The sequence below is a fragment of the Cucumis sativus genome, chromosome 2, assembly GCF_000004075.3.
Source record: "Cucumis sativus cultivar 9930 chromosome 2, Cucumber_9930_V3, whole genome shotgun sequence".
In the NCBI taxonomy this organism is placed as follows: domain Eukaryota; kingdom Viridiplantae; phylum Streptophyta; class Magnoliopsida; order Cucurbitales; family Cucurbitaceae; genus Cucumis; species Cucumis sativus.
In genome coordinates, this window is record NC_026656.2 from 3,209,265 (window position 1) to 3,231,198 (window position 21,934).

Sequence of the window (21,934 nt, forward strand, 5' to 3'; positions counted from 1 at the left end):
AAAATGTCTCAATAATTGAAAAATAGTTTTGATGTTTTCACTTAACAATTATCTCGATTTCTATTAATCAAATCAACACGTTACAAATTTTTATTTGAACCCAATCGAAACCATATGGATTTGGCCTGAGTTGACCAAATCTGGATAATATAATTTTTTAAACACCCATATATCACTTCTTTTGTTTGTTTGTTTTACTGACAAAATCAATTAAAAAAAGAATCCAAAGTCTTTATTTAAAACTTAGAAATAAAAATAAAACCGGGTGAGAAAACAAAAACAATTTCAAAAACCAAATAGTTATCGAACACAATCTTACATTGGTTTTGTAAGGTCGAAAAATTTGAGCTTTTTTCTTTTATTCCGTAGTGTAAGACTAGATATAATCCCGAGTTCAGTTTGTCCAAATTAGTAATATAGCATTTGGGTATTTCGGAAGAAGAGAACAAGAACAAGACTTATCTCTCCCAACGATGATCTAATCAAAATGTGAAGTAATCTAAAAAAGTTTCCGTAGCTAATAACCTATTCATTGATATCTTTATATTATTGAAGTGAGATGGAACATTATATATGAAAAAGAAAATCACATATCTGGATTGGACTCCTCAGGAAGAACAGTTAAGGTAATGATAGTATTAAGTGATCTTTTCACAACTGCATTCAAAGGAACCCCAGCTCTGTCTCCCATAATTTCAATAATCTGCCACAAAATCAATACTTGGCTTTAGGGATAATGACATAATTCAAAATGGTTAAAGATGAAAATAAGAAACCAACACTAAATCTACCAACTATATTGTTCTATATATTTACCAAGAAATTTAGGGGGAAATATGTTTATGTTCTTATTGATTTACTGGAAGCAAACGGTGAAGAAAGGCCTTTTTCCTCAAAATAAAGACTAAGAAATTAAAGTTGCTTGAAGAGGAAGCAAAAAGTGAAAATTTTCTAACCAAAGATTCCACGAGAAAATGATATATGAGAATTACAAACAAAAGTCTAAATATACCTCTTTGATACTTGCAACAGGTTGCTTATCGAGCTCAATGACTACGTCGCCAGGTCGAAATCCAGCATGACTAGCAGGGGATCCTGGAGTTACCTATTGAACCATTTGACAATAATCGATTTGTTCGTGCTAAATTTATTCAACAAAACATCTAAAAGATAGCAACTATATCTGATGATGAACTGAAGAAGAAAAAGAAAGAATGTAATGCAGCAAAAATAACATTGGTAGATCGGATGGTACTGTTACCATAGCTACAAGAACCCCTTTAGTAACATCTGGAAACGTTGCATCTCTTTCTTTCAGTTGTTCAATTATCATTTCATTGAGATCGATCATTTTCAATCCGAGCCAAGGCCTAATTACTCTCCTGCATGAATAATAATTACCATCTATAAGAAAATAATCAATGAAACGGCTAAGCATTTTCTGAATCCTATAGTAGGCTAAAAGTACCAATTATCTCAAGTATTTTCAGCCAGGTGAAAGATTGTGCACAGTTCAAAACAAAATCAACCCATTTTCAGTTCCCATAAGCATCAAAATGCATCAAACCTAAAATTGCTCCCAGAAGATAAAAATGCATGTGTATGTTTAAAAAGGCAGTGTGCTGTTACACTCAACGCCGACATATTCAATGGATGGATGAACTATATCAACATTACTATTATATAAAATTTTCAATATCAAAGACCTCCTTAAAATAATTTAAAACATCGTGGATGTTATTTTATGAATGAGCAAAAAAGTTCCATTCGCTTGGATAAGTTATGAATTGTTTAGATTGTAAAACTGAAGTTTCCATCAAGTATAAAGGCATCAAACAAGAACGTGCATGACCATATATGAGTGAGTCTTGCTTCAGCACACACCACAATTGTAACTAATAAATTTAAACATCAGAAATTGGCTTCCGAAGGAAAAAAGGACAACATAGATTGACCATTTAAAACAAGCCATAGTAATGGAAAAGAAAAGCAATGTGTTAGGATCCCAAGCTAACAAGAGATACCCAAGAACACATACCCCTAACCTTTTGAGAGGGATAGACGCTACAAAATTCCCACTCAAGGGAATCCCACTACAAAATTCTCGATATCTTGCTCTCCACCAACCCTCTAATTATAACTAAAACCCTAACCAGCTTATTAACTAATTGCTAACATGCCCCTTCTATTAACAGTACTAATGACTAATATCCCCATTTAACTCTAATTAGGTCCCTTACACAATGATGTAAAAATCAAATGGAACTTTTAAATTAAGAGCAAGGTGTGACTAGAAATTATGATAACTTCATTAGACCGACCCCTCAATTGAACGGAAGAGAAAAGAACAATAAAGATAAGTATTTACAACACACAAATAGAGACTCCGCGTATTCAACAATCCAATCTACTGGCAATATAAATAGTCTCTAAAATTGTTGTACCCTCTTTTCTTGAATTGCTCTGTAATTTTGGAGACTGAATCTATTGGTACAGCAAAACTTAATCCAGCAGCATCATCGACTTTCATAATATTTACACCGACAACTTCTCCATCAACATTAACCAGAGGACCCCCAGAATTTCCCTACATGACAAATACTCATTAAAGGATGCCAATTGTTTGTATATAGTACAGACCGATGAATACCCAACAAGCTTCTACCACAAAGCATGAAATGAGGAAAAAAAGAATGTGTTAAATACCATATTAATTGCACAATCTGTTTGTAGATATTCCCTTCGCATTCCACCAAGACCCAAATCACTACTCTTACGATCAACACAACTGGATCAACAGAGGAAAAGTAGACAACCAAATATATATATAGTTAATGCTCAGCACTGCAAACTAAAAAACCTGCACAAACTCTAATCTGGTCTACAATGGTAATTCTGTTTCAATCTTGGCCATTTTTTAGCATCAACAAGTGCAGATAAACCTTCAGCCCACCATTGAAGAAAGGATTGTTCCATTTAGGTTAAATCACTTTTGGTCCAAAAAATATATTGTACAGTTTAATCTGTGAATATTGATTTCTAACGACTGGGTCCTTGTACTTCCAAATGTTTAATAATTTATTTAACTATTTAGTCACTATATACTTTCAAGTTTGCAATTATTTAGTCCTTACACTTTCACATTTGTAACAATTTATTTAGTGACTATCGTCAAATATTTCATCAAATATAACAATTTTAGTTTTTATGCCTTTTAAAGAAGCTTGATCCCTAATTAATTGATCATTTTACATTTTTAAGTAATTCATTAGATCTTAATAGTATGTTTTAGGATAAGGATTATATATTTACACGTTGAAAAGTATATATAATGATGACTGAATTGATTACTTACTAAAGTAAATTGTTAAAATTTTGGAAATACATAAACTGTTTTGTTCCAAACTAGGATTCAAGGACTAATTTGTTTCTTCCGTGGGGATGAAATGAAAGTTCAAGGACCAAAAGTGATTGATAACCTTTCATTTATGTTTTTCATTGACAACAATATAAAATGAATTAAAAGCACAAATACCGAGGAACCTTTGCCAATTAACAACCTTACTATACCAGCTGTGACAGTATTCTGAAGGGAAAGTGGACATCCAATTGCTACAACCCAATCCCCAGGTCGGAGCTTGCTTGAAGAACCAAGTTTTGCCTTGGGAAGAGGAGTTTTAGAATTGATTTTCACAATGGCAATATCAGAGTGAAAATCAGCATTCATTACTGTCCCTTCAAATGTCCGACCATCTTGTAAAGTAACCTCCACCTATATAATTTCATTTCGCGAATGAAATTAACAAACAAATAGTGAAAGAATAACAAACCAATTTGTCAGTTTAAGCACCCGAAAGTTTTAAGAAAAACAGATAAACTTAATTCGACCAAATATGAATCTTGAAAAGAGCTGTATAAGATAGTCCTAGGTTATTGGGAGTTTGAAGAGCTAGGATATTCACCAACAGAGTACAAGTATCAAACATAAGTGTAAACAACGCAAAATCATAAACTAACATGAAACTATTGTGACAGTCAGATCTTGACCATGGGAGCAAGTTAATCCAATGATCAAGAATTAGCAACAACAAAAATGCATTCATTCACACTTCAACATATCACATAAAACAAGATGGGATCTCTAATTTTACCCTTGTTAAGTTCAGATAAGAAAATAAACGAGCTGATAAATCTGCTTGCCTTTCCTTTAGATGCAGCTCGTGGACCATGAAAATCAGTCACAACATGTGCACATGTTAAAATTGTGCCATCCTTGTCAATAATGGTTCCAGATCCCATACTTTTAGCAGAAGCAATTCCGTAAATACCTAAGAAAACAAACAATTACAGCATTTTGTTTTCACCAACACCAAATAAGAAGAATAGAAATTACTAATACCAACTCAAGTACCATATGAAACTGATATATTCACAACAGCAGGGCCAACATCTGCTGCTGCATTTGCAATTGTATCTCTACCCAAACATGGAGTTTCCTTCTTGTCATCAGGACTGACTCTTGAAGAACATAATGAAATATCTACAATTTCACACAAAATCCCATTTTAAATTAAAGCAGAAACCATATACAGAAAACTTGCCTAAAATCAAGATAGTCAGATAGACAGACCCAATAGCCGATGATCGAACGTGCCAAGGGGGCGAGGACGGACTCCGTGTGTTGTCTGCCATGGAAGAAACAGTGGATCACTCCACGCAGCAGGAATTGACAACACAATAGAGGGTTCTTCAATGAAGAAACATGCAGAATACTTGAAAGAATAAGCAAAACAAATGAACAGACATTTTCAAGATATTAATACAAGATTTACATTCATCTACACCAAATTTTCTTATAACCATTAAAAGAGCTCAAGAACTCACTAGAATAATCTAGATCGCTTCTGGCATACAAGTAACAAGAACCCGCAGCAGCAACTGCGGCGAACCGTCTGAAAGTTTTGTATGAACTCGAAACATTTCTCTGTATAAATCAAATACGCCGATGAGTACGAATCCATAAAAACAAACTTCAAAAAAGAAAAATCTTTTTATGACTGAAAACACAAGAGTAATTAAGATAACTATCACCAGAAATGGAATCATCCGGCGCTGTATTTCGATTGAAAATTCTTGTCCTTAAAACCTCGCCTCGACTGTACCCTTACACTCCGGTATAATTCCGACAAGGAAGACGAACAATATTGGGCCCAGATTCACGTTCGGCCCATGGGCTTAAGAGTGCCATCGAATCTAATGGCCCACAAAAATATACCAATTGATCATTTCTACTGATAGTTCTAAACGATCGCTGAATTTATATTCATCGTTAAGAAAAAACAGTTCGATCCTCAAAGTTTTACGGAATGATCATTGAAATCATTGTCCGCAAACTGTGTAGTCAAGTTACGTTTTGTTATTCTGTGGATTGAAAATTTACGATAATTGCACTTAGAACTTTAAGAAATTTGAGATTAAAAGCAAAAAAGATGAGACAGAAGAACTAGTAAACGATAAGATTTCCATTAGACATTGTGAAATGGATACGTACATCATACGCAAACCAGAGATCAAAACCATCGGTTAATCTAATAAACTAGGGATTCAAGGAGAATTCTAATTTATACAAAAGAGAAAAACAGTTTAAATCATTCTCTGAAACTTATACTTAATTTAAGCCTTCTTTGGTGATTTCTGAGCCTTTTCAGCAGTGGGAGTGGAATTCGACGCGGTCTTCTTGGGAAGCAGAACCGGATTGATGTTCGGAAGAACTCCACCACTTGCAATGGTCACTCCTTGAAGCAATTTACCAAGCTCCTCATCGTTCCTCACAGCCAAAAGAACATGCCTCGGGTTTATCCTGTTCTTCTTATTATCACGCGCTGCATTCCCAGCCAATTCCAAAACCTACATTACGAAACATCACAAATCTCAGAAATCGGAAACACATTGCATACAGAGAGTTCGAATGAACACTCAAATCGGATCTGGATTGAATAATTACCTCAGCAGCGAGATATTCAAGGACGGCAGCCAGGTAGATCGGAGCACCAGCGGCAGTGCGCTGAGCGTAGCGGCCTTTTTTGAGGTACCGGCCGATTCTACCGACGGGGAATTGGAGTCCGGCCTTGACGGACTTGGAGACCTTGGTTCTATCGCCACCCTTTCTTCCTCCAGCACCCTTGGTTCCTTCCATTGTAGAATTGTTGGAATCTGAAATGAAAGTTCACTTGGGATTTAACTGACGATTGAGATGGCTGAATTGAACTCGATGTTGAATATATAGGAACTGTGATGGCGGGATGGTTGTTTGGTTCGAAAAGCGATCGGACGGTCGCAACTGTTACACGTTGGCAATCTGTGTGATTCGATCGGGCGGATTGAAATGGAGTTTTGCAATGAGGATTTGACGTGGGAGTTGTGCATTTTGTTTTATTAGATCTGACGGCTGACGTTCGTGCCACGCTGGCAATCCCGGGCATGGGAAAGTTCGTGGGTTTGATATAAACCCACCCTGATAGCCAAATTTTCAAGATTAATGAAAATACTGTGAACATGATTTCTTTTTCCTTACACAATTAATTTAGGATTACCAATGAATTTGAGGAATTTTCTTTGTGTCCAACGGAACTTAAATTGGAATGTTTCCTTGGAAGATAATATTTTACTAGTTGTAGATTTTATGATTGCATGAACTTGTTATTTTGGTTTCTACTGTACTAAGGTTTAATTATAAATGTTATATAACTTTATTATATTTATATTTCAGTAACTACATATTCAATAATTTAATTTTGTATTGTTTTATCTTTTAAAACATGTTCGCGATTTGAAGGATTGTAAGTCTAACCTAATTTCAAACACGATCATCTAAACAAATGAGAAAGTTATTTTAGGGAGATTGTAGTATGAACAACATAACTAACAAAATTAAATAAATAAAAAGTTGGAAACATGTATGTGTTGCAACAAAAAATAGTGAAAAAAATCACTTTTTATATAACTCATATTATATTAATATGTACCTCAAACACAAATTATAATAATCTGCACTCCAAATAAATTATAATAACTCACTACATGTCCCAAATGCTCCCTTCAAGTGTTGAAGAGAGAGATTGTTTGGTTTGCTTTGTTTAGAAAACTATTGAACTTCACCTACTCGCATTGATATAGTGCTTGAAATGCTATTGAGTTTACTCATTGATCGTTTATGTTTGTGTTATAAACACTCTTCATCTATCCCATGCAACAAGCTAAAGTGTGGTGTCTTTATTGTTCGTAAACATTTGGTTGATTCGTTATCCTAACATCTTCTCTCATTTTATGTTAATTGAAACTCTTCACTGCCTTTGATATCACAATTTTTGCGCTCGATGTTTCTATGGTCTAGCAACAACTCACTTTTTTTGTTCTTGAGCCCAACACCTCATTAATTTGGGTATATTTAGCGTGTAATTAACTTAGTTGAGTTCCTTAGTTGTTGGGTTGTCTATTCTCAACTTTTTAATCTTCTTTTGATTCCTAAGGACCACGTTGCTTGGTTTTGGTCCTGTTCGTAGTTCTTTCAAGGTAAATTTCAAACGTGAAAACTTTAATCGATGAGTGAAAGGCATTGTTTTGTGGTTCGAAGGGGATGTTGTGTTGGTCATGGAGAGATGTTCCCTTTTGACAGTTTTGTTGAGCTTGCTAAGATCATTGCTTTGTTTGTCCCCATGCATTAAGGTGGCATGTCCTATTTGGGCCAACAATGAACAAAGTGTTAAAGTAGAGAGTGCTAGAGTTCTAAAATATGTCATTCGAGCCAGTAGCTATAATTGTGAGATTTCTCAAAAAGTCTTGTTTATGGTAAGAAGGTCTTTTTAGAGTTCTTAAAGCCAACGTTCTACGGTTTTGGGCCAAAACTAATTTATAAATCATTTGAAACCTTTAGATGGAAAATTTTAGACGTGATAATGAGGAGCAGGTGTTCATTGACCACATGTGTGATATCTATCACTATGGTTATGCTCACATTTTTATATTAATTAATTCCAACAATATCTCTTTTTGTACATGCCTTAGTTGTATACAAATTTCAACAATCTGATTTGAAGATATTCCTTCATAAGGGACTCGTGCTCTCCTCTCCTATTTAATTTATACTAAAAAAATATATGGATTTTTATGGGTGTATAATAGGTTTTTAACTCGTGTTCTAGTAGGGCTGACGAATGTTATATAAATGAATTTAAAAAAAATATAAAATGTGATAGGGACTCATCATATACAAAACATTCATCAAAAGAAACATAATTCAATAACATACTAACATGCAAAAGGCTAAAAGTTGTGGTTCAAGTCTCATATTTTTATAATTTACTAGTTAGAGAAAAAAGCCAACATAAATAAAATATAAAACTTTAAGACAAATTAAGAAACTTTAAGACACATCATATTATTATAATAATAATAACAACTATAAAAGCGAGAGGTAAACCCAAGTACGAATATCGATAAAATATAATACATAAAAAAACAACAAAACTTGGAAAATCTTAAAATTTCTTCACGTTTCCCAAATAATTTAAAATTAGTTAACAAAATAAACAAAGAATAATAAATGCGCATCCGGGGAATCGAACCCCGGTCAGTACCGTGGGAGGGTACTATGATACCACTACACTAGATGCGCTATTTATGAACACAAAAGTAAATAAATTAAATTATAGTGTATATAGGTATGAAATATGAAAGATAATTGTGTTAAATGACAAAACTGTTTAAAATATATTTTAAAAAATATAAAAAGGGTATTATTCTCTATCAACAATGATAACCATATATATAAGTATCTATCAATATCTTAAAAAATTGTTTATTAATGCTAGATGATATTATTCTATTAGTACTATCATTGATAAACAATCATATTTTGTTATACTTATAAATATTAAATAGGTTGGATTATTTTATTATATTTGATCAACGATCAGTATGAAGTGAAAACATACAAAAACAAATGTTTTAATTGGATAGTTAATTACAGAGGCATTTTCAAATATAGCATAATCAACTAAAATGTTGATAAATAATAATAAAAGTTTATTAATGTCAACTATAGATAAAATATGACATTTTGTTATATTTTATAAATATTTACAATAATTTTATTGAGTTTTTAAAGAAACTTATTTCTCAAATAAAATACTTAAAATGTATTCCTCTCCCAGTTCCACTTTTGGTAAAAAATCCTCTTGCATTCCAACAAACAGCCAAAACTAAAAATCATTTTTCCTAAATAGTTTCCAACTAGCTCGTTTTGGCCAGGTTTTTAATAAGAAAAGAATGCAATCTTAATCTAATTGGCTAATTTTCACCCCTTAGTTCCCTCCCTCTTCATTTAACTAATGAAGTAAAGCTAAAAAAAAAATAGCCAATAAGCACATTCTGATAGAATTCATATCAAAGGATAAATATCTCTTGAAAATTGTGAACATGGAAACTAAAAATTTTGAACTTATTTCTTTATTGACAATTTAGCAGTTAATCTACCTCGAACCGTTTTCGAATCAAAGTTTTGTTTACGTGATTTCCTTTTTCTTGGCTTCCGTGACCGTGACCGTGGTCCTTGTGACTTGTCAACAAACTGTCTCCTACGTTTGAGTCGTTCACGACGAATGGCAGGATCAGCCCAGCCTTTGCCCCATTCCGAGAAGGATGAGAAGGATTTAGGTTTGGCTATTGAGAGAAGCATGTCTGATTCAGGGTAAACATTGAACGTTTGGTCACTTCTTGACAGAAACTCCAATCCCAACTTGGTAAGCTCAGGGAATTTTATCTGAACATGGATCTGCACAAAAATTCATACTTCGAATGTGCATGAAAATAGAAGGAAACAAGTATAAAAGAGCAAATATGAGGACAGTATATTTATGATTAGCCACGTCAAAGGTTCAAATTCTCATATCTTCTTAGAAGGAAAAACATTTAGAGATAAAATGATAATTTATACAAACAAGTAATTGTGTATTTGGAATACATTTTCAAGTGTTTAATTTAAAAGATAAGTCATTCTAGAAAAAAATAGAGTATTTAGCAATCATTCAAATACAATTAAAACGAACTCTAAATAATGCCTATGGGTAGCATGTATTTAAAGCAAGAGACAGAATTATTCTTAACTGAACAAAAATTACCATTGTTGATTCCAATACCTTGTGATCTCCTTCTTTCAAGTAACCTTTATATTCCAGGATTCTTGCAAGACCTCGCCACCAGAGGATATCAGTTGCTGCGAATTTGAGGGTCTGCATGGTGCACACCCGTTTAATGAAAATTATCAAACTGGCATTAATTTGGAATCTTGGAGAACAGTTTTAACATTTAATATGGAAAACCAAACATAAAAATGCAAACAGGTTAACTAGCATCACCTGCTCTCTTACTTTACTGACAAAAAACCTCAAATTTGGTTTCTCCCTGGATCTGTGTTTGACATCGCTGTATGAGAAATTATCGTATGATGCCTCCTCTAAATATCGCTGTACGTCAAAATGAACACCAGCTTATTGTGAGTTTATTTGGAAACATGAGATTGTGAAATCATCCAATATCTTGTGGAACTTCTCGAACACAAAAAACAAATATTAAACTGCAAACCATAAGTTTCAGAACTATAAACATACGTAGAGTTTGAAAAACAAAAAGAGAGAGAAGTTGGACAAAACCACAATCAGCACACAGCAAACTAAATAATATAGATATGTATATATCAAAGTATAAGATATATATGTATATATCAAAATACTTACATGATGTGCAGCAATGGCCTGCATTAATATATCTGATTCCTCCTTCAAATTCTGCATATTTGGAGGTCCCTTCACACAAACATCACACCTACGAAAAAGTTCCATCAACGAATGTGGGAGAAGTAGAGTCCGGTCAAGTTGCATATCTATTACTTATGAGATGTATAAACTACAATGGCTTGTTTTAGCAAATATATTTACGATTATGACTGGCAGGGATCTAAAGATAATAGAAAAAAACCAAACTTTGGACAGTTCTATCCAGAAAGTAAACTGGAAACTGATTTTAAAGTTGAAAGTGTTACATACATTAGACACTTCTCACGATCAAAAGTTTCACCAAAGTACTCCACTAGCTTCTGTGCTCGACAATTTGAAGTGTTCATCCCATATCTGCGTGGACGTGAAAAATAGAATCACCTCTGAGCAAATACTCAATTTTGGGGGAAGTAAAACTGCAAAGAGAAGTACATACCTGAAGCAATCAGATAGCATTCTGTATGCTTGATTAGTTTGTTCTTCACTTCTTCGACTTGGCAAAAGGGATGGTATTCTTGTCAGATTTGCATACAGAACTGTTTTACAGAGGGAAAAGATTGTCCCAAGTTAGCATGGAACTGTATTAAGCCTAACTATTACGTAGTAGTATCACAATAGTCAGAAAAATCCATCGGCATAGGCAGTATCCAAGTCAAGATACAGTAGCGGGATAAGACCAAATAAAATAAAAAAGAAGTCCCAAAAAGAAACTATCCTCTGATGGAAAATAGAATTCTTAAGAAGCTACAATTTCCACACAAATTTGCACCTTGTATTAGCAAGCTACCAATATATTGAATAAGCACAAAATATAATAATAGTTGTTTCCAAACTAATTCTAGATGGTCCCCTTCCATGGTTGGAGGATCAAATTTTACTTTGATAAGTGAACACAAACTATAAATATTGCTACAGGATGGTTTAAGGATATAAATAAAGACCCGTGGAATCCTTCTAATGTACGTAATATCATGACACATACTAATCCCAAAAATCTAAAGTTAAAAATCAAGATAAATTATTTCTTGCTTTAATCTAAACAATTAAGAATACTTCCAAAATGTTAATGAACTTACTGCAATCTGCTAATTTTCCATCCCTTCCAGCACGACCAGCTTCTTGATAATAAGCTTCCAAACTCTAAAACAAAAACAGTAGTTAAAAAGTCCCGTAAGATAATAAGTGACAATAATATGCACAGAAAAGCTCACATTAGAATGCTTGCACGAATTTCGCAAGGCAGACCACAGTTAGATAGCTGTGTGCAAACAAACTAATTTCACAAGTTTTCTGCTTTTCGAACAGCAAAAATAAGCATGCTAACAAAGAATTATTATATCTAGTACATTTATAAATTGAGTGCTCACCTGCGGCCAACCGTAGTGAATAATTCTTCGGACGTTTGACTTGTCAATCCCCATTCCAAATGCTATTGTTGCAACTACAACCTAGAGAATTAGAGAAGATGTCAACAAATAGTAAAGATTCTTTTTCCTTAAACAAACAAAATAAAATCTCTAGTGGATTCATAAAATACCAAACTTTCAAAAAACTGGAATGCAGATGTTGTGTTGCTAAGAAATTAAATTGGAGGTTTAACTTCATTTTAATAACAAATCAATGGAAGAAAAAAAATAAAATTCCTTAGCTAATAGCTCCCCAATCAATATTTGTTTTGATGACACACATTCCAAAAAGAATATATACACACACATACATACTCATTCGTATTAATATAAATGAACGGAAATTATGTAAGATTGCCAGCTTTGGTTAAACTGCTAAAAGACTGATCAAAATCTGAAAATAGTAAGGTTTAAAAAATGATTCATATCCCAAGTTATGTACAAGGTCAAATCTAAAAAAAATTATAATGGCTCCAGTTTTGGTGGTAATTGTTGACATTGAGTCACTGTAAATGATCAGTTTATCACTAATGCACTAAATCCAAAAATCTCTCCCTTTCTAGAGGAAGGGGGTATTAGCCTAAATAGGTTATGCAGGATTTCTCTTGTAATGTACAAATGGCAGTACTCCAAAGAAAAATGCAGAGGGGTTAAAACACGTACAGTATAATCTCAACTATGTTCTTATTAGAAGAAGCTAACCATAAACCTACTAATTGCTTAGAGAAATGGTTGTAATTCGCACATACTGGAAATGTGTCCACTTAACCTATCTGCCATATGCTTAAATCGGAAGATAGAGTTCTAAATAATTGCTTGCTTATTACAATTCAGGAAAATAAAATAAAAAGTTGACCAAATTTGAGAGGTGAAGAACAGACCTCTACATTATTCTCGTGAAAATCCTTGTGAACCATCCTTAAATGAGATTTTGGAAGCTGGAAAGAAAAAAAGATTGCATTTAGTTTTATTCTGAGACCTGTAGGCAGCTCCAAGAACGAGAATATTTTGATACAGCATTATCAAAAATTTCGCATGTGAAATAAAGTAAGAGAATATAAGCAATCCATAGTTAATACTTGGCAAGAACTTAAGGCAAAGGAGTTCTAATCCATAGTTAATACTCAGCAAGAACTAAAGGCGAGGGAGTACTATGTCACACATAAAAACGAATAGTTAGCAATGCATGGAAAATTTTCTACTTCAAAGATAAAAGGCACCTAAAACACTTTCAAATCCTGGCATGTATGTGAAGAAAGTCTGAAAAAAAATGATAAAACTAAAATAAACAAACTTTTAATCGCATGATGTGCAGTAGGTGGACCACAAAAATAAAATCAACTTGAAAGATTCATAAACCTGGCACCATGTATTAGAGAACAAACCGATGCATTGTAAGCAGCAGCCTTCACACCACATTGACAAAGAAACTTTGAGATGCTTAAAGTTTCTTTTCTAGTAGGAACATAGATAATAGTTGGCCCTTGATCTAAACTCTCTTGACTACTTTTTTGTCTTTCATCTGCTTTATCCAGCAGATTAATCTTCTCCGTGTCTACATCAGTGTCCTCACAAACTAATTGCCCACAAAACTCTCCATATGCAACTGCACAAGGTGAAAAAATCAGTTTACAAATTAAGTATTTTTTGTTTGTCTTGAAGCCCATACATGATCACCCACTCATTGCTACAGGTTTCTAAAGTTCAGAAAAATACAGTATAATGGCAAGAATTTAAATAATGTCAGTACCGTCCCAATCATCTACACTCTGAAAGACATCAACCTCATTCTCCAAGTACTCAACAGACATTGTCCTTTCTTTTGAGGGGCTTGGTAAACACTCTTCTGAAGAATCTACCTCATCATCTTTATCTGAGTCAGAATCATCAGTGTCCTCTAAGTCATTTGGAGAGATTTTGTCTACCTCATACAAGCCACAGTCAGTTGAGCAATCTAATACACTGTCTGGTTTGTGAGAGATTATAGTTTGTTTCTTGTTTCCGAATCTTCTATTTCCAGCATATACATCTATAAGGTTGCTGAAATCCTTCCTATATGAGGATGGTGAAGATGTTCTACTATGTTTTACCTGAGAAGATGAATAATATGATTTGACAATGGGAACAAGAATGAAAACAAGGATGTAAGTTTGAACGTAATGTGTGATGTACTTTAAACAATGCATAAACAAAAGTCAGTAAGATATCAATTACTTAAAGAAAATAAAAAACCAAAAGAAAAGGAAACCCAAGTTTTCTTTACTTGGGGGAAAAACAAAAAAGGGCTTACAGATTAATTGTTGTTTGAATGAAAAATTTGTTAAGTTTCTATAAAAGGAAATATTGTACTCACAGAGAAGCGAAGATTAGGCCTAAAAAATGAAGTTAGAATGATCTTTGTTTCCTTTGACATACATAATGACTTTAAAATGTCTTCTCGAACTTGAACTGTGGCAGTCGCAGTCAACGCCATCAAAGGCACGTTATATTTCAAAAAATTTAGAGTTGAGGAGCTGAAATTCTCTCGCAGAATTGACAAGCGCCTGCAATTTTGAAGCGATGAAAATAAGAAGTTGTAAAAGCTCATCGCAAGTAGTGTGTTAAAAAGAAATGGGGCACAAATTGAAAAATCAGTAGAGAGGAACTTATAACTCCAAATTTCAGCGTCATTTTAGAATCTCTTCTAGTCATTTACTCTAAGGTTGGTAAATATAAAACAGACCCACATTGCGTAATTAAGACTTTTTGTCAGTGCAAGAAAAACATTATCCACAGAGATCAAAATGGATGAAAAACAATGAATGGAAAGGGGGAAAACAGTTATCCAGTCCAGGAAGAAAATAACCTGTAGTCAGGACGAAAGTCATGGCCCCATTTAGAAACACAGTGTACTTCATCAATTGCAAACAATGCAATTCCACGAGTTTCAGCCAACTTTTGAAGTGGTTGAATCAATCTGCAAATAATAAGATTAACCTTTCAGCTTTCACTTGCAAGAGAACAAATAATCCCTTCAACATTAGGCATTGACTTTTACGTGGAAAATACCTTAGAACTGTCTCTGGGCAAACATAGATGATGCTATATGCACCTCCCATTGCTTTCTTTTCCACGGAACTGTCAGGTTGCCCAGATCCAAGAAAGCAGGCAGAAACCCCATGCTTTGCAAGTTTTAAGCATTGATCGTGCATCAAGCTTATCAATGGTGAAATAACAACCACCACCTTGCCTGTCAATAAAGCTGGAATCTGAAAACAGATGGATTTCCCTGAAACAATAATAAAAACAATGCAAGAGAAATTATCCTTCCATCCACTGCAGTTCTAACTTGTCGACCACATAAATGTGGAAGAAAAATCTAGGAAGCAAAGTCGTACCAGATCCAGTTGCAGCAAGAACCAGACAATCTTGGTGATTTAACCATGCTTCTAGAGCTTCCTTTTGGAACTTCTTCAAGAACGGATAACCAAAATGCTTTTTCAGAACCCTATTCAATTTCTTCTCCCAGTCTAACAGGGTATCTGGTTCTTGTGGCCCATCAATCAGATAGGAATCTGATTCATTTTGAAGAACACGTCTTTGATGTTCCTGAGTATCTTCCACGGGATAGTGGGACACTTCTGGTTCAGAAAATGGAACAACTGGTTCAGCTTCAGTCTTACTCCGTTTACCTCTATTGGTAAGAGAAAAGTGATCCAGAATGGAAGACTGTCGCATTAGAACCTGAGACTGTGTTCTTTTTCCGCTTCGCTGAAGCATGGTGGGGATTTCCTTCCCCGTATTTCTCTCCTACAATCCAGCTGAAGACGTGGTATGATATAGTTGCAACATGTAAACTTTATTAAATCCAGCGCAAGACTGCAAAACATTCAGCAGCAGAAATATAAATCCCGATGTCTTTCATTGGCAATCTACGACCGCAACCAAAAAATCGACTGCCTAACAAAAGGCTACAATTAAAGCATGCAAATCGACAGTAACTACACAAGTATCAGACAATCACTAATGCAATCGTATGAAAAAATTCCAAAAAACCCCATATAAACTTAATTCTGTTTTGACAAGCAATCAGATTCATGGAGCGTTTCTATCCAACATGACGATTAAAACAAACGCTTGGCGAATGTAATTAAAAATGGCAAGAACGTTGAAAGATACTCGAGATATACCGAAATGTAGGTGATTCAGACGAAATTCTGATGCGACTTCGAAATTACAATTAAGAATAACGGGTTATGGCGAGAGATTGGACCGGAAATTCTCAAGTGTCAGAATTTGAAGCAAATTCGTTCGTTTGTACACTGTGGCGCGCGAAAAAAATTGAGTGGGAAAATTTTTGGAGCGTTCGTGGTTTTGATCCGAGTAATAGTAAAACCTTGACCTCTCTAATTGTTAAAATCGTATACTTCTTTACGGTGTCGTTTTACAACAAAACAATGTCCCTCAAAATTAAACTAAATCTAAAAAAAACCTTCCCATACTTATAATAATAATACTACTTTATTAATCATTCTACATTAGAAAGTTCGAGATTTAAATCGATAAAATTTAAAGTCTATAGTTAAAGTTTTTAAAGACCTTTAAATTTATGATTAAAATTTCTAACACGTTGTGGTACTTTCTTAACATTTAAACATATGAATTAGGGCATATTTGCTCGTTTTATTTTATCATGTAACTAGTAACATCTTTTCACTTGTGTTTGTTTGGTGAGGAAATTATCATCGTCACTTAATAAGAACGACTATGTCACTGTGTTTTATTCATAACTCTTTAACAAATGTGTTCGTATTGTCTACATTCTTATAAGCATATCTTATGCTAAACGAGTATTTGCCACAAGCCAAAACTAGTAGTTTCATCAAATTTCAAAATCAATATTTTATACTCTCGTAAAGCTCAACACACATGCTTAGTTCATAGCAACCCAACAAAATTGCAAACAATAATATACATTGTTTGCAACATTGCATATATTGTTTCAATAGTTATTTTATGAGGTGGCATTTTAGACAATGCTTCGACCATATAACATATTCACCATTTATGAAACTACAAACCTAATAATTCGATAGCACGTGTTGAGTGGATGGAAAAAAACCTCGAACTATTGTTGCATGAATAAGCAGAAAAATAACGTATATCAATTAAAATAAAACAATAAAATGAACGTAATAATTTACGTGTGGAAACTTCAACACTAGAGAAAAAACCACAAAATTATACAAAGTTTGCTATGTGGCAATTTTATTACAACCACACGTAAAATCTATACTTATATGAAAAGTGTTGTATGAGCTCCTATTTTAAACTTTATCTATAAATTGGGATGATTGGGAACCAAACACATGAGTTATTTGTTTAGCGTTGGGAGTCCATAATTTAACCGAACATTCCATGTGTGGTAAATTACCCTTATGGTATTTTGCCAAAAACTTAACACTTAACTGTTGTATCAAAGTTTATCATTAAAGGTAGTTGCATGGACGAGGTTGGACGCGCAAAAGTTCAATCGAAGTTGGTGATCACCACAATGTGCCAAAACGAGTGAGGCAACATTTGGTTCGTGGGTGGAAGCAACGTAAACATGAAAAGGGCAGACGATTAAGGTGAGTTAGAGTTAGGGGGTGACCATAATAAACTGAAAAACCTAACCGACCAACCAAACCAAAGTTGGTCGATTGGAGAAAGAGAAGAATCGGTCGATGTCAGTTTTGGAAAGTTTCAAATCAATAATTTTTTTTTAAAAAAATCTCAATGTTAAACCGACCGACCAACATTTATGCATTGATGGTTGAGGTCGGTTTGGACATTTACCAAACCGACTAGTGACAGTATGCTTGTAAAACAACTAATAACCATTTCTAGCTAGAGTGAGTTGTTTAAACTAACCTAACTAAATTCCATCAGTATTTTAGATTGATATTTGTTATCAATTTATTCTAACTCAAGTCGATGGTAAGCCAAAGACTCTTTAGATAAACAACATAGATTCATTTTGAGTATTGTAGTATACAATCTTATTATCATCACATTTAAACATATACACACAATCAGTATAACAACTGCATTTTAAAAACATTTAAATTAAAATGTTTACAATAACCGTTTTAATTTATGCCACAATTTTGATATTAGTAGTTTTAATTACTACATTTTTTCGCTAGTATCACAACTATATACAATATTGTATCTCACATATATCAACATATCAATGCACGATTTACAACGAAATTTAAATCGTTAAAATCAAATTTGTCATAACACTAAACATGCGTTTTTTTTTTTTTTACCCTCCCAAATATGCCATTGTTTATTCTTTTATCACATCACAACATGATTTTTCTCTTATTCTACATCAAGTATGATTCTCCATATTAGATTACAAAAATACCCCTCAAACGGTGGCTTACAATACGCCATCTACCATAGAAATCGTTGACAATGAGGGTTAATATAGTAAATAACCAAAATAATTTATTTATTTGGTCCAACAATTTCTAAAGACCATTGATTTCTTTTTCTCCTATCTCTTTCGTTTTTTTTTACAATATTTGAATTGATTTAACTTTGATTTGGAACCAATATCATGTGATAATCCTTATAGTAATGTATTAACAAAAATCAAATAAAGATGGAATAAAAGCATAAAGAATAATACTTTTAAATGTTAAGAGTCCACGCTAGTATATATGTTCATGTTCGATTTCTAATTTTTAATCTATTGATTTTAGAAGAACTTAAAAAGTTTCTTAAGATATTTATTTTTATTGTTTTAAATAATTGTTCGACATTTGAAAATAAAAAATGGATCATTCTCAAATATAACAAAAAAAAACTATTTACAAAATATAGTAAAATCTATTCAATTTTCTATAACCCATTTAAGATTATTTTGGAATGGGTGAATATTTTTTTTTTTCTATTTGTAACAACTTCTGGTAAGAAATTTTAGATACTAGAAAACTAACATAAAAAATTTGCTTCAAAAGCATATTTTGAAACTTAATGAAGCTGGTTATTGTACTATAAAGTTACAAGATTGTGTTTTTTAGGGGTAGATTATTTAGTGTAAGTATGAAACAGTGTAACAAAAGGATGAGAGGTTGAATAACGAGTTCTTTTTATTTTATTTCACCTTAAAGGGGCAAATGATTTGGTAAGTAGTGGTGAGTATTGATCGATCAAAGTGATATTTTGACAAAATCACCATCGAATCGAATATATCAATTTAGAAAATGTTCAAATCGACTCTAACATGGTCAAAAATAATATCGTTAGTTGGTCAACTTTGTGATTTGTTATTTTTGAAAATTCTTCTAACATAAGCCAATTGAAAAACTTCAATTTGGTAATTCAACTCAATTTTTTCTTACTGATAAGTCACAATATATATAACATCCAATTCATAAAGTTGGGAAATTCAATCCACCCGACATATTTAATAGAAGAACTAGAAAAACCCACAGAATTTGCACATCAACCCTATTAGTCACCGAAGACAAATCGAGAAGAAACAAAACTTCTCCATCTTATATCAACATCAACAGTGTCATTTTACCTCAATAACATAAATTAATATTACTATAACGAATCATGATTTAACAATAGTTATAAAAATCGAGTATGATAATTAAAGAGTGAATCACCCATTGAGTTATAATAGCTCACTCAATCCAATTAGTTCAAATTCACTTATTATTCGAATTTGAAAAGAAAAAAACAATTTTTTGAAGCATAAATAACAATATTCCCACCAAATATTGCCTTCATTTCAGTATTTGATTCTCCTTCTTTATGTAGAAACTGCTTTTTTTCAAATTATTTTCACTTATTCCTCTTTCAAAGGCGTCTCCATTCATTCCAAAAAGAAAAAAAAAGAAATGCTTGAATTACCCTCAAAAGCATCTAATCCTCCACAATCTCTCCCGAGAACAGAGCAGCTGATCAAAGCTTCAGTGCCTTTAATGGCAGAACAAGAACCCAAGCCTGAGCCTAAAGAAGTTGAAGAAAATCTGGACCCTCCTCTCATTTACAAGGTACTCCAACATTTTTTCGTCTTCTTCCTTCACTCACTATATGCCTTGATTTTCTTGACGCTTTGTGTAATTTGTCATGTTCTTGTTCTGTTTTACAGACGTGGGTTTTGAAAGTCTCCATTCATTGCGAAGCCTGCAAGAGGAAAGTTAAACGAGTTCTCAAGGACATTGAAGGTTAATTTCGATGTTTTTTTTTTTTTTGTCCTTCCTCTGTATCTATCTCGATTCGTGTTCGTACTGCGATTTTCTGTTTTGCGAATTCGGTAATATTCTTTTGGTAATGAATTCAAATAAGTTTTTTTTTACTATCTGCTCTGGCGTTCTTAACATTCTGGTTTTTGTTCAGTTTCTTGTATTGTTCTCTCTATGTAACTCGCTGTTTTCTATTTGCTAGGATTTAATCTACTATTTCTTTGTAGAATCGTTACCTTCTTCATGATTTTTCTTTGGAACATGGACTGGAGAATATCTGTTTAATTATGAATGTGACTTTTCAGGAGTATATGAAACGGATATCGATTTAAAGCAACAGAAAGTTGTTGTGAAAGGTAACGTCGAATCAGAAACTTTGATAAAGAAATTGTTGAAGACAGGGAAGCACGCGGAGCTATGGCCGGAAAAAGGAAAAAGTAAAGGAAAGTCGAAGAAGAAAGAGAAACATAGCGATTCCGAAAGCTCCGATGAAAGCAGCGGCCATGAAGACGAAAAAGACAGAGTGAAATTCGATGTACAGGATCCGAAGAAAAATGGAGACCCGACTGGGAAGATCATCGACGGCGGCGGTGACAGTCAAGCCAAACAGCCTGGTCCTGCACCGGCCGGTGATGGCCAGACCGGCGGCAGTGCAGGTAAGAAAAAGAAGAAGAAAAAGAAGAAGAAGAGCGGCGGAGGTGGCGGCGGCAATGCCGGCGGTGAAGCTCCCGTCGATCCTCCAGCAAATGGAGCGCCACCGTCCGAACCAAATCCGGGTCATTCGGATACCGGTCCACATCCTGTAGCCGGTCCGGTTCCGGTTCCGATTGTAGTGAATGAGAGCCCTACACGTCACTATGTGACTCAATATCAACCGCATTACATTCCGCACCCAGTTTATTCAGTGCGGTACAGTACAGCATACGCCATGAGTTCTCAGCCACGGCGCGAATCATATTATGCCACGCCGCAACAACATTCGTATGCGTACGTGCATCCAGGTGTACGGCCTGAGACTGATTCTCCACCGTCTGATTTTGAGCCATATTCATCACAGCCGTCTGATTCTCTGGAGATATTCAGTGATGAAAATCCGAATGGGTGCTCAATCGTGTGAGGCAATTTAAAATTTTTGCTCCGAAATGACCATATTGGACAGCGTAAGTGCAAGGTCTTTTAAACTAATTTAGGAGTATTTAGAGGGGTAATTATGTAATGTACAGGTGGCTTTTGTTTTGATATCAAACACATTTTGTAATGCTATTGCTTATGCTACATTTTCAAAGGGTTTGAATTTGAGCGTATCCGAAGCTACATGCCTACACCTATATATATATATAGAAAATAATTACACTTTGTTCTATATCCATACAGAAAATAATTTCAATTTCCAAAAACGAAGATAGTTGTTTAATGAAGTTAATATGTGAGTGTCTCTTCCTAAATGTAACTAAATTTGTGTGTT

The 21,934-nt window shown here is 33.9% G+C and overlaps 4 protein-coding genes and 1 non-coding gene across 6 annotated transcripts; 1 reads left to right on the plus strand and 4 right to left on the minus strand.

Annotated features, from left to right (window-relative positions):
* Positions 1–324: 324 nt before the first annotated feature.
* LOC101212324 (putative protease Do-like 14) lies at positions 325–5,250 on the minus strand. Its single transcript, XM_004144736.3, has 11 exons — positions 5,092–5,250; positions 4,885–4,984; positions 4,631–4,747; positions 4,412–4,540; positions 4,201–4,328; positions 3,561–3,772; positions 2,707–2,788; positions 2,445–2,587; positions 1,262–1,382; positions 1,013–1,105; positions 325–703 (listed from the first exon to the last, which is right to left on the minus strand). Exons 1-11 carry the CDS (start codon positions 5,104–5,106, stop codon positions 587–589), a joined length of 1,257 nt encoding a protein of 418 aa, XP_004144784.1. The 5' UTR covers positions 5,107–5,250; the 3' UTR covers positions 325–586.
* Positions 5,251–5,502: 252 nt separating this feature from the next.
* LOC101212964 (probable histone H2A.5) lies at positions 5,503–6,289 on the minus strand. The gene is made up of 2 exons (XM_004144738.3): positions 6,005–6,289; positions 5,503–5,907 (listed from the first exon to the last, which is right to left on the minus strand). Exons 1-2 carry the CDS (start codon positions 6,194–6,196, stop codon positions 5,674–5,676), a joined length of 426 nt encoding a protein of 141 aa, XP_004144786.1. The 5' UTR covers positions 6,197–6,289; the 3' UTR covers positions 5,503–5,673.
* A 2,314-nt stretch (positions 6,290–8,603) lies between these two features.
* TRNAG-CCC lies at positions 8,604–8,674 on the minus strand. Its single transcript has one exon. It is a non-coding gene; the product is annotated as a tRNA-Gly (tRNA).
* A 727-nt stretch (positions 8,675–9,401) lies between these two features.
* On the minus strand, positions 9,402–16,597 carry LOC101221470 (ATP-dependent DNA helicase Q-like SIM). 2 transcript variants are annotated; one of them, XM_031881556.1, is made up of 16 exons: positions 16,408–16,597; positions 15,616–16,096; positions 15,287–15,506; positions 15,084–15,194; positions 14,592–14,781; positions 13,989–14,328; positions 13,624–13,844; positions 13,120–13,176; positions 12,200–12,280; positions 11,909–11,972; positions 11,269–11,368; positions 11,103–11,186; positions 10,794–10,881; positions 10,428–10,523; positions 10,197–10,289; positions 9,402–9,832 (listed from the first exon to the last, which is right to left on the minus strand). In XM_031881556.1, exons 2-16 carry the CDS (start codon positions 15,995–15,997, stop codon positions 9,500–9,502), a joined length of 2,460 nt encoding a protein of 819 aa, XP_031737416.1. In that variant the 5' UTR covers positions 15,998–16,096; positions 16,408–16,597; the 3' UTR covers positions 9,402–9,499. The 2 variants fall into 2 exon arrangements, with proteins under 2 accessions (XP_031737416.1, XP_011648840.1); XM_011650538.2 differs by having other exon boundaries at positions 10,416–10,523.
* Positions 16,598–19,992: 3,395 nt separating this feature from the next.
* Positions 19,993–21,830, plus strand: LOC101221234 (heavy metal-associated isoprenylated plant protein 36). Its single transcript, XM_004144772.3, has 3 exons — positions 19,993–20,277; positions 20,376–20,451; positions 20,775–21,830. Exons 1-3 carry the CDS (start codon positions 20,122–20,124, stop codon positions 21,584–21,586), a joined length of 1,044 nt encoding a protein of 347 aa, XP_004144820.2. The 5' UTR covers positions 19,993–20,121; the 3' UTR covers positions 21,587–21,830.
* The last annotated feature ends 104 nt before the right edge of the window (positions 21,831–21,934 follow it).

Bases quoted from the DNA above. Each gene is read 5' to 3' on its own strand.
- LOC101212324 (XM_004144736.3), bottom strand. The intron at 4,541-4,630 runs GTCTGTCTATCT...GTGAAATTGTAG, and splicing joins GTTCGATCATCGGCTATTGG to ATATTTCATTATGTTCTTCA. The intron at 1,383-2,444 runs GTACAACAATTT...TTATTCATGCAG, and splicing joins GAGCAATTCAAGAAAAGAGG to GAGAGTAATTAGGCCTTGGC.
- LOC101212964 (XM_004144738.3), bottom strand. From the start codon at position 6,196: ATGGAAGGAACCAAGGGTGCTGGAGGAAGAAAGGGTGGCGATAGAACC. The intron at 5,908-6,004 runs GTAATTATTCAA...TTCGTAATGTAG, and splicing joins TTGAATATCTCGCTGCTGAG to GTTTTGGAATTGGCTGGGAA.
- LOC101221470 (XM_011650538.2), bottom strand. From the start codon at position 15,997: ATGCTTCAGCGAAGCGGAAAAAGAACACAGTCTCAGGTTCTAATGCGA. The intron at 14,329-14,591 runs GTGAGTACAATA...TCATCTTCTCAG, and splicing joins GGCCTAATCTTCGCTTCTCT to GTAAAACATAGTAGAACATC. The intron at 10,524-10,793 runs GTAAGTATTTTG...TTTGACGTACAG, and splicing joins AGGCCATTGCTGCACATCAT to CGATATTTAGAGGAGGCATC.
- LOC101221234 (XM_004144772.3), top strand. From the start codon at position 20,122: ATGCTTGAATTACCCTCAAAAGCATCTAATCCTCCACAATCTCTCCCG. The intron at 20,278-20,375 runs GTACTCCAACAT...TCTGTTTTACAG, and splicing joins ACCCTCCTCTCATTTACAAG to ACGTGGGTTTTGAAAGTCTC. The intron at 20,452-20,774 runs GTTAATTTCGAT...GTGACTTTTCAG, and splicing joins AGTTCTCAAGGACATTGAAG to GAGTATATGAAACGGATATC.